Consider the following 14,315-nt stretch of genomic DNA (forward strand, 5'->3'; position numbering starts at 1 on the left):
TCATAAATTGCTTTTATAATGCATATTTTACAAGTGTTACATTTATTGCATTCTTTCTTATGTCTTTTCTGCTTTTCCTATCTAGCAGAGCCATGTTTTTGTACATTAAAAATTTTTTATTTCAATAAAATTTTCTCATTTTGTATTGTTTCCTCTTTAATTCTTTGAAATTAAATGTTGAAATACCATTTGAGTTGAAATAAAATTTTTCAATGAGAATTAAAGATGCTATCACTTGAATTTCTACAATAGGAAAATTTTTCAATGACAATACAGAGAAGATATAGTACCACGTGGGTTTTGTATAAAAATTAAAGATACTACCAGTTGGGTTAGAATAGGAATATTTTTCAAAAAAATACAAATACTACCATAGATTTTGTAGAAAAAGTATATTCTCTTCATAATAGGCGCACTTTAAAAGATTTCACGCATTTTTTTGAATAAACGTATATCATGTTTATTAGACGTATATCATGTTTATTAGATTGCACAATTTCAAGATATTTATTTTAAGTAAATACCACTTAGGTTGGAATAAGAGATTTTGTAGAAAATATTAATTAATACATATTATTTGGGTTGAAAAAATAAAGATTTTTAGGTGCGCGCACACACATAGGCGCCTTTCTTTACCTTTTCTTTCGAAAGGTAAATACCACTTAGTTTTATATACATATGTATATATATATATATATATATATATATATATATATATATATATATATACGATTAAATTATGTACGTGATCTTGCTTTAGAATTATGAGTATTATGCATACGAGCATCCACCGTATCGTTTTTATATAATTCACATGACATGTACTCTTCCATAGCTTTCATGAAAAACGGATTGTTCAAAGTTGACAATTGTTATATTATATTTTTTTCAGTATCGGCATCGTGTTCTTGTAATGATATATTATTATCTATTTGCAGCGCAATGTCTGTCTCCTCCACTGACGGACTATTTAAATATTTCTGATTATAATTTATTTTGTAGCTCAATGTTCAATGCAATCTTTATGTCTGCAATAAATTATAATAAAATATATAAATTCACAATAAAAAAGAATAAAACAAAGCTAATCAGAGACTTTTACCAAGATTATTGTTAATAATGACTGATGAATAAAGATCAGGTTAAAGAACCTGTCACGACGGATATGATGATGATGACAAGATGACAAGAAGTACTACACCACAAGTACACCACAAGTCGCATACGGCTGATTGATGTATGCCAGCGCTACTCGTGTCGAAAATATGAAAGGGAGAATTCCTGAGGGCGACGACGACGTTTCTTAAATGAAATGTAGAATATTTAGACTTTGCGTCGCGATATCTCCGCTCGTAGGGCACGGAGAGAAAAAATAGAAACACTTTTATTATACAAGTCGGGGCTAAGCTATCGTTTGAGACTACTCAGAACTTGATCGGTTCAGCCATTACTGAAATCTGATAATCTTGCGTGCTTGGAACTCGCTGACTCGCGTAAAAGAGGGTCGGTCTGCGACTCGCTTTTCCTACATAGGCGCGAGTCGCGACCGCGCCTCTAGATAATAATTAATACAAGGCGTTTTAAAATTACCTAACACTAAATACGCTACGAGATTCCTTACATAAAAGTAAGTAATAAAAGTCCTTAGAAAAAAAGTCGAAACATCAATAGTTTTTGAGTGGTGAGCTGATGAAGTTGACCAATTACGGAGCGGAACCATCAGGCGCTCAAACACGGCGCGCTGCGTACTCGACAGATGCGAGACGCGCCTGCGATAATAATTCAACGAAATATTTAATATTATTATTTTTTATTTGTTTATTAGTTAATACATAAAATTAAAGACATAAAAGACATAAACTAAAGACTTAAAGACTATAAGACTTGAACTAAAAAAATAAACTGAATAATCATGATTTGTCAACGAATGTGAATTAAGGCATATTATAATTAACTTCTGAAATTATGCCTTAATTCACACTCGTTGACAAATTCATGCGTATTAAAGCATTCTTGTGAATGTACATACAGTTATTTGGTTAATATTGAGATATTCCTGACAGTGTTATAATATTACCTTTAAAATATTACATATTTTATTATGGCATATTCGACTCGAGAATATTATGATATGGTTAGTATATTTGGAGAATGTGGAGAATAGGCAGCATTAGCTGCCGAACAATATGCAATTTGTTATCCTAATTGCAGACATCTAAATAGGAATACAATACGCAATGCTTTCATGCGGTTACGAGAAACGGGATGTGTGCTTCCCAATCATTTAAATGCTGATCGTCCGCGTACCACAAGAACAGCAGAGTTCGCAGAAAATGTACTCGATGCAGTGCAAGATGACTCTTCTACAAGTACGTGTGTCATCGCACGATTATTTATTACAAATCGCTGTTTATCGAGTCTTGCAAGAAAAAAATTATCACAATTATCATTTTACATCTGTACAACAATTAGAGAATAAAGATTACAAATCTCGCTGTCGCTATATCCAAAGATTGTTACGCAGTTATGAGTTAAATCAGAGTTATTTGGATCATATTTTGTGGACTGACGAAAGTTTATTCACAAAAATGGGAATGTTTAATTGCCACAATTATCATCAATACGTGCAAGAAAACCTCCATGCAAAATGGACGATAAGTTCGCAATATCGATGAACCATTAATGTTTGGGCTGGAATCATAGGAGATCAATTAGTAAGTATTAATATCTATAAACGTTTCAATAAAATCCAGAATAAAATAAATAATTCATTAATTTTTAAAATGTATTAATTTTTATTTTAAAATAAAAGTATTATTCTAACATTCTCAGTTTTAACGTTTTCAATATTATTATAAATTTTATAAAAAAAACGCATTGACATTTGTTTGATACGCCGTAAAAGTATTGTTGTTATTAACCGTAAAGAAATTAATTAAAATTTCGATAAATATCCGGACTAATACTTATTTTTTTTAACATATATTATAAGTTATAATTACAATTTAAAATTCGAAAAGAATAAAACAAACTTGCGTGTTTGTAGATCGGTCCTTTTATTCTAGCCATGAGAGGAGACAATTATTTGGAATTTCTTCAAAATGATCTGCCGCCGTTGCTAGAAAATGTTTCTTTAGAAACTCAAAGGCAAATGATATGCCAACATGATGGAGCACCACCTCATTAAAACCGCATAGTATTGGAGTTCATGAACGAAAATTATCCGAATCGTTGGATAGGTCGCTTTGGTCTGTGCGCTTGCCGGATTTAACACCTCTGGATTTCTTTTTGTGGGGTTTCATAAAAGAACAAGTGTACCAAACACCTGTACATATGCAAGATGAATTAATGCACAAACTGTTTGATGCATTCGCACTTGTCACTCCGGACATGTTGTCTCGTAACAGAAAGGACATAATTCGCCGCGCGAGATTGTGCATTGAGGCGAGAGGATATCATTTCGAGCATTTATTGTAACAAACTCGATATAATCTCAACCAATGTTTTGTAAATACATACTAACAATTTCAAACAATTTTTTGTAATTAATCTTTTAATAGAATGAATTTATCAACAAGTGTGAATTAAGGCAATTTCAGAAGTTAATTATAATATGCTTTAATTCACACTCGTTGACAAATCATGATTATTCAGTTTATTTTTTTTAGTTCAAGATTTATAGTCTTTAAGTCTTTAGTTTATGTCTTTTATGTCTCAATTTTTATGTATTAACTAAACAAATAAAAAATAATAATATTTAACATTTCGTTGAATTATTACCGCAGGCGCGTCTCGCGTCTGTTCGAGTACGTCGCGCGCTATGCCTGAGCGTCCGATGGTTCCGCTCCGTAATTGCTCAACTTCAACAACTCATTTTTCAAAAACTATTAATGTCTCGACTTTTCTTCTAAGGACTTATATTACTTATTTTTATGTAAGGAATCTCGTAGCGTATTTAGTGTTAGGTAATTTTGAAACACCCTGTATAAATTTCTATGTAGGATCGTACATATACTACGTCATATGTTAAATTCAATTGAATATATTAATTTCAAAACGATATTGCGTCCCATTTTTTTCGAAATGAGGTTTTTTGTATTTTCTTATTCTGCTTGCTCGTTCATTGCTAGCTACGAAAACTTGTCATATTCTGTATTGGAAAAGGGAATAAATAATCTTGAAATGGTTTCATGAGTTTGGAAAAAATGTTATTTACTTAATAAAAAAAACGACCCAAGGAAGATTTTTGATTCTTGGCATTCTACTTTCTAAATTCACCAATCATTTTTTGAAAGTTCACAATATCATATAATATAATTTGCGTTTTCTGTAATTTTTGCTAATTAATTTCAGTATTGATTTTCAGTTTTTTTAATACAGTAAAGAAAATATGCCACTCTGTTGGAAATTTTAAATGTTTTTTACCAAGGACAACACTTTATGAATTTACATCATTAATTTCAAAAAGGAATCATGTCTAACCAAATTTAATCTAGCTAGAAGAATAAACTTCAAAATTGGTTACGTCTACTGATAATTACAGTCATCAATAAAGTGTTTATGCAAATTTTGGTAACGCTGATTCAAGTAATTAGAAAAAGCTTTTTTCGTTTTTTTTTCTAGAAAATTTGGATTTAAAAACATGACATCTTTTTGACATTGACATTTGTATTATTTGAAAACCACATTCAAGGTCTTCAAACTAGATTAAAATAAGAAAATTAATATTTAATATACAAATTACATAAAGAGTATATATCTATAAGTCTTTATTACAAACAAAACTGAAATTCAGCTTTTATTAAGATTGAAATTCAGCTTTTATAAAAATGCAGTAAACTTTAATGTTTCTTAACCTTAAATCTAATAAGTTTAAGTAGATTATAGCAAAGTAATTTTAATGTTGTTACTCTTAGAATTCAACGAGAATTATATATCATGGTATTTCACTATTCTACACCTATCCGACACCACTTCTCAATTAATTAGTAAAAAAATAAAGAAATTTTATTGAAATTATAATAGATATTTTTGAAATTGCCACGAAAAAGCGTAGATATTCTGTAATAACGAATTAATGATACTTATTAAGATTAATAAATTTTTGATAAAAAATGAAATCACAGCTAGATTAAAAAATTCCAAAATAAATGTAAAATTTAATAAAAATGTTATTAAATATTATTAAAATTTTATTAAAAATTATTTAAAGCATATATAAAATTGCTAGAAGGAAAATCATAGAAAGTTACAGAAAATTATTTATATACTGTATTTTACTGTTATATTCCAAACAGATTGATGCCCATGCTTGAACCGGAATATGTTGCCGAAGAAGTGATTGCAGGTGTATTAGTGAATGAGTCATTGATAATATTACCCCACATCTTAAGATATTTACTGCCGTTTAAAAGGTAAATTTGATAATAATAAAATATATATATATATATATATATATATATATATATATATATATATATATATACAGGGTGTTTCAGACCACCCGTACACCCCTTTTCTCTTCGCAGGATTAGGACCAATCAAAAATATGTTCAGACGAAAGTTGTAGGGTTTCAAAAGATCTATTCAATGATCTTATCAGTTTGACCTTGGATGGCGTCGCCAAGGTCAGATCGAAATCACATTAAGTTTTTTAAATGGAACACCCTATTTTTGATTCCAGAATCTAATAGCTGGTGTCAAGACCTTTCCAAAACACTATAAGAATGTTTATTTTCGTTGACTACTTTCCGAGTTGTGCGGCTTGAAAGTTACACTACCGCCAGCATCAGCATTACTCAAGATGTACCATGTGGTGGTTACTTAGTCGGATTTAATCTTGTGTGTGGGTGTGTGCATACGTGCATGCGTATGTGTATGGGGGAGGAAAAGGGGAGTCAAAGTTTTATGTACTCTGCTTTTGTTTATTAACTGGATTGATTATGTTTGATGATCAATCATGTCCAGATTGACTGTATGCATTTTCCCGTGCTTAGCATTATCCAGAATGAACGACGTGGACGTGACGAGAATTTCATCCCATTGGGGTGCTTGATTCACGTGAGTCCTCTTGCCTCTCACGTTTGGGGTGCTTGATTCACGTGAGTCCCCTTGCCTCTCACGTTTGGGATGCTTGATTCACGTGAGTCCCCTTGCCTCTCACGTTTGGGGTGCTTGATTCACGTGAGTCCCCTTGCCTCTCACGTTTGGGGTGCTTGATTCACGTGAGTCCCCTTGCCTCTCACGTTTGGGGTGCTTGATTCACGTGAGTCCCCTTGCCTCTCACGTTCGGGAATGAATGAGTGTATGTTTTGTTAAGCGACTAAATGTTCAAAGTGAGCACCATTCTCTGCGATGCAAGCATCAACTCTATTTTGAAAATCATTGGTTGCTCGAAGAATTTCCTCGGCACGTAAGGATCGAATTGCTTCACTTATTCTACGAATCATATTATCCCTCGTAGTCGGACGTTCATGATAGACCAAGTTTTTTATCCTTCCCCAGAAATAATAATCAAGGACGGTGAGATCTGGTGATCGGGGTGGATAATTGATTGGACCGTATTTGCCTATCCACTTGTCGGGGAACATAGTATTTAATGCCGCACGAGCAACTCTCGATGTATGAGACGGACATGCATCTTGTTGGAACCACATGTTCAGGCGCAATTGCAGAGGAATATTTTCTAGTAAGACAGGAAGATCTGTCATTATCAAGGCGGAATATCTATCACCGTTTAGATTTTCGTCAAAGAAAACAGGACCTATGATTTGACTTCCAATAATTCCACATCAAACATTGACTTTCCAAATGGTTTGATGATCTACTTCTCTCAACCAGTGAGGATTATTTTGTGCCCAATAACGAGAGTTCCAAGTATTAACAGATCCATCACTTTTAAGTGTACATTCGTCAGAAAATAAAATTTTCAAGTGGAAATCAAGTGGTTGCTGTCTTATAAAGTTGCAAAATACAAGTCTCTGTCTAATATCGTTATAATTCAACGCTTGATGAACAGACATTCTGTAAGGGTAAAATTTGTTATTTTTTAGAATGCGCCAAACACTGATTTTACTAACACCAGAATCTTGTTCTCGTCGTCTTAAAGAATCATAAGGGTTCAATTCTGTCGATGCAAGAATTTCCACTGTTCTTTCATCCATAATCGGACGACGAATTTGTGTACCTTTGTTATGTTGAGGCTGAACGACATCTTTAATTTTGATTCGTTTAGCCAAACGTGAAAAAACATTTCGCGAGTGAGGAGTCCGATCAGGATAACGTTCCCGCCACAATCTTTCCGCTGCAATGAATGTACCTCGACACTCACCTAAAATTAGCAGCATATCATATGCTTCTTCATTGGAATAGGACATGGCTAAATAAACCTAGACTAATAAAGAGGGTCGGATTTTTGTTGCGCGATTGATACTAATATGACGGTTATTGAAGGCGTAGGTGACAAGTTTGAGAGAGTTATTGTCACTCGTGTTGAGTTGAGTCACAATAGCGTTGTGGTGAATACATCTCTACTACATCCTATGCAAATAACAATATGTATAAAATCACGAGTTAGACATCGTTACGCAGAAAGCCGCGCTCGTTATTGCTCGTGTGCTACCGTTAAAGTAATAATGTAATTACATAATATTATGACATACATATGTATGTGACTATCTACGGTCGCGACAGCTAACTTTCACGGTTTTTCATGATCTGTTTTTGTTGGCCCGGCTCGCGTGTTTACTTTCTTTGTGTCGGCTGCACGGCTTTCTGCGTAACGCGTGATTTTATATTGTTATTTACATGGTGTTGGCGGTAGTGTAACTTTCAAGCCGCACAACTCGGAAAGTAGTCAACGAAAATAAACTTTCTTGTAGTGTTTTGGAAAGGTCTTGACACCAGCTATTAGATTCTGGAATCAAATAGGGTGTTTCATTTAAAAAACTTAATGTGATTTCGATCTGACCTTGGCGACGCCATCCAAGGTCAAACTGATAAGATCGTTGAATAGATCTTTTGAAACCCTACAACTTTCGTCTGAACATATTTTTGATTGGTCCTAATCCTGCGAAGAGAAAAGGGGTGTACGGGTGGTCTGAAACACCCTGTATATATATATATATATATATAATTGTTTAAACATATACATAAATATTTCACTTAATATTGTTATTTATTAGCTTATTACCGATGAAGATGAATTGGGCATTAATGTATCATATTTTGAAAGGACCACAAATCATGATGACATTTAAAGGTCGTGAATCAAATGATACAGTCAGTGATGATTATGGTACAACAAATTATAAAGATATACGCAAGCATTAGAATTATGTGTGACAAGATGTATTAGAACCTTAATTTAGTTTTCACCCAAAAAAGGGCGAGAAAAAACATTTATTGGAAAAAATTTGTACAAATTATTTTAATAAAAGTATTTTCCATCACTTTCTACAACTTTTTTCCATCTTTCTGCCAACTGGGCGATACCATCTCGATAAAACAATGTCGGTTTCGAAACAATCCATTCGTCTATCCATTCTCGCACTTCTTCAACATTTCGGAAGCGTGTACCATTCAAGCCATGCTGCATCGATTTGAACAAGTGGTAATCAGAAGACACTATATCTGGTAAGTACACTGGACGAGGAAGAGTTTCTCATTCAAGCTGCGTCAGTGTTTCCTTGACGGTTTTTCTAGCGTGTGGCCGAGCGTTATCGAGAAAGAGACATCAAAATCATTACTTTTCGTCTATATCACTCTTTATATGTTGTATGCGATGGAGCTTGATCACTATAACCTTCTTCAAGTAATCGATGAACTTCTATTACACTTTTTTCCAAATTAAAATAGTTCAAAAGCACATGTCAAAACACTTTATCGCGTTCCATTTTTCACAAAGCAAAAGATTGTTGTTTACGCAAATAATTGTGTATGCTGACTGAATGTCATCGAGAAAAATCAAAACTAAGAAAAAGAGTACCAAATGCGTTAGTACTGACTACTAGTATGGCGACTGGTTGGTTTCCCCTCTATCCGCCTAGTGAGTTAGAGTCTAGGGAAGCCAGGCACGTTCGTTGCCTGCTTACGCCGTCGCTCACTTGTCTGAGTTAGTCGTGGTTACACACACTCTCTCTCTTCAGCTCTCGTTGAGCCTTCGCGTCTTCGCGTTAAGTAGTGTTAAGTTGCGTCATTATATATTTTGGTTCTCATTAATAAACTTGTGTTGTTATTTAACAATCAACGTACTCATTAAGCAAATGCCTTAACAAATATTAAAATTATTGTGGCTAGTCCCCACAATTGGTGACCCCGACGTGATGTTAGCGTTCGCGTAGTGCGTGAAAGAGAACATTCTCGCGAGGTCCGTTGAGTGCCTTCCTCACAGAGGCGGGAGATACGCGACGGCTTTTCGTCTGTTTCAGATGAAATTGCGACCTGTGCATGATGGTGACAAATAATTAGTAGTCCGGTTAAGACTTTTGTGCCATTTTTCAAGACCACGCGCCGGCCAGCATAACCATTTATGCGGCACGCCATTGGGCGAGGCCATCAGAGACGATTCTCTATTTGATGAGGCCGTTACCGCCATAGTGTTTCTACGAACGTCCTGTGCAACGGATTTTCTTCCCTGGCAAGGTCGTTCCCAACTCATCGTCTGGTCTCATTCAATTCAGCAGCTCATCGTGGCTTACTACAGCCCATCGCAGCTCATTGCAGCCGTCATAGCTTGTCGCGGACGGCAAGATCTTCGAAATCTTCCTTGGTAACAGGCGTCCCTCACCATTCGGCGAGATCGTAAGAAACGACGCGCCATTGGCTGAGATCATTCCTGCTACTTCGATGCAGAGGCAGCTCGTCCACCGGGAAATCGTCCCCAGCGAGGTTGTTTCCTGTTCATCGGCGAGCCTCACCCGGTTTAGCGACTCATTGTAGACCTTTACAAACAGCCAGACATTCGTACTGTAACGTACTGTCTCATTTTTCATATCAGGCGTGCGACAGCGCGTCTCCTGTAGCCGGCATTTTAAATCAACCCGCACGCGAAGTGATCGCATTGCAACATCACTACATCGTTGCATTCATAGTGGGCATATTAAATGCAAGACATTGCGTGTGTTTTTCGCGATGCTTCCGGTCATAAAATTTTATGTGGAACAGCGAACCACATACACATCACATTTGAAAAGAACAAGAGCAAATTTTGTCTCAAGGTTATTACAATTAATTCCCAAAAGTTTCACCGAAGTGCGATTTAGAAAAACAATCGCGGTGGCGCCTAGATATAATGCTTGTGACCGCACTCGACTCATGAGAAAATCCTCTGCGGCGTGGCCACCTAGTGGAAGCCGCGCAAGCCGCAAAGACTGGCGTCGCGAAAAAGCTTTGAGACCATAGACATAGTACAAAGTCTATGTTTGAGACTCAAAACCAAAGCAAATCGCTCGATTTTTGAGAGCACCGTAATATGTTTTTACGTGTAAAATAACTATTAATAATTGAATGTCTTGGATTTTAACCATATTCGATATTTCTGAAATGATTTATAAATGTTTTTCATTTCATAAATAAGGTTTTCAATAAACCTTTAATTAGCTATACCGAATGTGTATAAAATACGTATATTAATCGTTTAAATATTGCTGCAATGAAAACATATAAATCTAATTTACGTTTAAACTTTTATTAACATATTTAAAAAGTATATTATACCTGGATATTAAATTTTATTTTTGATAGGTTATTTAAAGGGACAACTTTTACAAATCATAAACGTATTTAAGAAATGTTTATTTAATTACTGTATAATTGTATTTTATAGTATTTTTATACTATAAAAATTGTTATAAACATTTCTCGCATTTTATAAACCATTTTTCAACCTATAAAATACGTTTTGTATTATACAGGGTGTCCGGGAACTAGGGAACTTACCGCTTTGACAACTTAAAGGAGATAAAAAGTGACAAAAAAGTCTTATACCATTTTGCGATATTCGCTATAATTATCAAATTATAAAATAAAACGTATGAGCCAATATGTGGTGACGCCGCGCCATCGCGTCTAGCTCGTAGGCAAGAGCGCGCGGCGGGACAGATGACGCGTCGTTGTTTGAATTTGCACGGCGCGACGATCTGAATTTACCGCAGCGCGTGTACATACGTTCCAAAAATCAAATGTGTTATTTATCAAATGTGTAAGAAGACGTTTTAGCTAAAATAACACATTTGTTTTTTGCAATCTGTGTACACGAGGTGCGGCGAATTCAGACCGTCGCGCCGTGCAAATTCAAACAACAACGCGTCATCTGTCCCGCCGTGTGCTCTTGCTCGTCCCGCGTAGGACTATGCCGAGGACGTCGCCAAGGCTCCCGCCGACTAATACTTAATCGATAGGCGGGACTGCCGCTTCACGGAGTTTCGCCGGCAGGATCCTTCGAGCATTGCGTCTGTTTCGTCAACTTGACGAGGCGGACGAAATGTTCGCATTCTTATTGCCTACACTGTAAATCTAGACTAGATGGCTGTACCTGGCCGAGTTCCCGTTGCCCGGTGGATTGAGCAGCTGGAGCGGGGATTCGGCTGGCAGGGGTAAGGGAGACGCGCGGCTTACCGGCTTGGGGAGCGCGCGCCTACCCGCTTTTGTATTCGTTGCGAGAGAATCGAGTGCGCATTAAACGAAACTGTGATTTCCAAACCGAGAGTTTTTTTTTTCTGTTCGCCTACTCCGACCACTGACACCGTGGAAAGGCTCTAAGTTTCTTAAAATTAAGGCAACCAAGTTGAAGAAACGAACATTTGGTCCTTCGAGCCGGATCTTTCCGATCCTTAAAGTTACGGAGCAACGTGAGTTCGCCAGTGATTCGCGATCATTGTACGAACCGCGTGGCCGCTATCGTTGGAGCTGTGGCGATCTTGGTCGCATCGCGCTTGGCGGCGTGATTTTTTAATACACAGAGGTCAGCTCTCAGTCGCCTCCGACTCCTGACGAGATTTGGGCGGAGCAACAATTTCGCGAGACGCATTCTAGAGATCTAGACGGATGCTACATCGTCCGCCTACCAAGAAGAAGAGAAGGAGAAGTCAAACTCGGCGAGCTGTGATGACCATATTTTTGAATTCCGAGCGCAGACTAGGCACGAAAACGGAGCTCCGTAAACGCTACGCCAACTTTATGGTCGAGCACTTGGCCACATAAACTTGATAAGTCCTGAAGCTCTCACCGCACGGGAGTCGTATTATCTGCCGCACCACGCGGCATTTAAGACGGGAGACTCTTCCAATAAGATTCGGGTTGTTTTTAACGGGTCGTTTTGCACTACGTCGGGCTATTTGTTAAACGACGCACTCCTGCCAGGGCCACGTCTTCAGTCGGATCTGTGGACCGTCTTGACGAGATGGCGACTTTTCCGCGTCGGATTCATGGCCGACATCGTTAAGATGTTTCGGCAGATCCGAATCCATCCAGATGACGCTGACCTCCAGCGTATCTTATGGCGGGCGGACCCGTCTGAAGAAGTCCGCGATTATCGTCTTACCACCGTCACCTATGGGACGGTTTCGGCGCCATTCTTGGCCTTGCGGACACTACGGCAGCTGGCTCAGGACGAATCATCCCGGTTTCCGAAGGGATCGGAAGCTCTCGGTCGCCACTCCTATGTGGATGACATTCTTGCAGGTGGTGACTCTCCTGATGAGGCCAGGGACGTCCAGGAGCAACTGGCTGCGCTCTTGCGCGCAGGGGGGTTCGTCTTGAGCAAGTGGGCCTCCAATTGGAGGGATCTGTGCCCTCGCTCGGATCAAGAGGAGAAATTGTTTTCTACTGAAGAGGCGGTGGGCGCCCTGAGCGTCATCTAGAACACTCTCGCCTTGAGAGTGTCACCGCTTGAGGACTCACGCTCTGAGGTACCATTGGCCATGACCAAATGAGGAGCACTTTCGGCCAAGCTCTTTGACCCTCTTGGATGGGCGGTCCTCGTGTTTGCCAAGATTTTTCTTCAGGACTTATGGCTGACCGGATGTGGCTGGGATGATCCACTGCCCACGGAGCTGACACAGTCGTGGCAGACCTTCCGAGCGTCTCTGCAACAATTGGAGGACGTGCGCTTGCCTCGTTGGGTCAAGCGCGGCTCAGACACGGTCACCCTCGAACTTCATGTTTTCCGATGCTTCGGAGCGAGCCTATGCCGCTGCCATCTATTTGCGAGCAGTACAGAAGTCGGGCGAAGTTGCGACACACCTATTGGTGGCGCGAACTAAGGTCACCCCGATAAAAACTCAGAGCATCCTACGCCTTGAGTTGTGCCGGGCTCTACTGCTGGCGAGACTACTCGCTCGTATCGCCGGGGATCTCAGTCTCTCGGTAACGTCGATCTATGCCTGGACAGACGTGCAAGTGGTCCTCAGCTGGCTGAAATCCCACGCTTCAAGGTGGAAGCCATTTGTAGCCAACCGAGTGGCTAAAGTTCAGAGCCTTCTGCCGATCGAGCAATGGAACTACATCCCAACGTCGCTCAATCCAGCGGATGCCGCGACGAGAGGCGTCTGCCCAGTGGAATTGCTGGCTATGACCTTGTGGTGGCATGGGCCGCCCTGGCTCAGCCAGCCCCGTAACAGCTGGCCCGTCCAAGACGAGCCCGTCGGCGCTGCCTTCCGTGACAAAGAACGGCGGGTAGCTGTACACGAGGCTCACACTCTCCCGGAGAAGACCTTTGTGGAGAGATTTTTATCTCTAACTGAGCTTCGAGTAACTGCTTATTGTTTTAGATTCTATCACCATGCGTCAGGACGAAAATCTTCCCGAAATGGTTATCTCACTGCTGACGAGCTGCACTTAAGCCGCTGTGCATTGGTGAGAATAGTCCAGGAACGGGCGTTCGAGAGTGAGCTTACTGAGAGGCGACCGCCCTGTAGCGCGTCGCTCTCCATTGCGCGGCCTTCACCCTGTCCTTGATGAGACGGGGCTGCTGCGCGTGGGAGGAAGGCTTCAAGCAGCTCTAATAGACGGAGCGGCATCCGTTACTTCTCCCAAGGTCCGGACATTTCACGATGCTGGTGATCAGTCGCGCTCATTTGGCCACCCTTCATGGAGGCCCTCAGCTGATGAGAGGCTACTTGATGCGCCACTTCTGTATCTTGGGCGGCACCTCGAGAATCCGGATGATCGCACGGCAGTACGTACGCTGTGCGCGCTATAGAGCCGTAACAGGTCAATAGCGCATGGGGCAGTTACCGATGGAGAGAGTGCGTCCGTCGCGTCCTTTCCTCTCGTCTGGCGTGGATTATGCTGGACCACTTCGTATACGAACCTCC

At 39.1% G+C, this 14,315-nt stretch overlaps 1 protein-coding gene across 1 annotated transcript in view; it reads left to right on the forward strand.

Moving 5' to 3' along the window:
* Nucleotides 1–8,450, forward strand: part of LOC105205874 (estradiol 17-beta-dehydrogenase 11) — a 115,102-nt gene extending 106,652 nt beyond the window's left edge. Inside the window, exons 7-8 of the mRNA XM_039456552.1 lie at nt 5,298–5,414; nt 8,184–8,450. Coding sequence (XP_039312486.1) covers nt 5,298–5,414; nt 8,184–8,331 — 265 coding nt within the window. The 3' untranslated portion in view covers nt 8,332–8,450. The remainder of the gene's footprint in view (nt 1–5,297; nt 5,415–8,183) is intronic.
* The last annotated feature ends 5,865 nt before the right edge of the window (nt 8,451–14,315 follow it).

This window comes from Solenopsis invicta, chromosome 13, assembly GCF_016802725.1.
Source record: "Solenopsis invicta isolate M01_SB chromosome 13, UNIL_Sinv_3.0, whole genome shotgun sequence".
NCBI classification, from domain to species: Eukaryota; Metazoa; Arthropoda; class Insecta; order Hymenoptera; family Formicidae; genus Solenopsis; species Solenopsis invicta.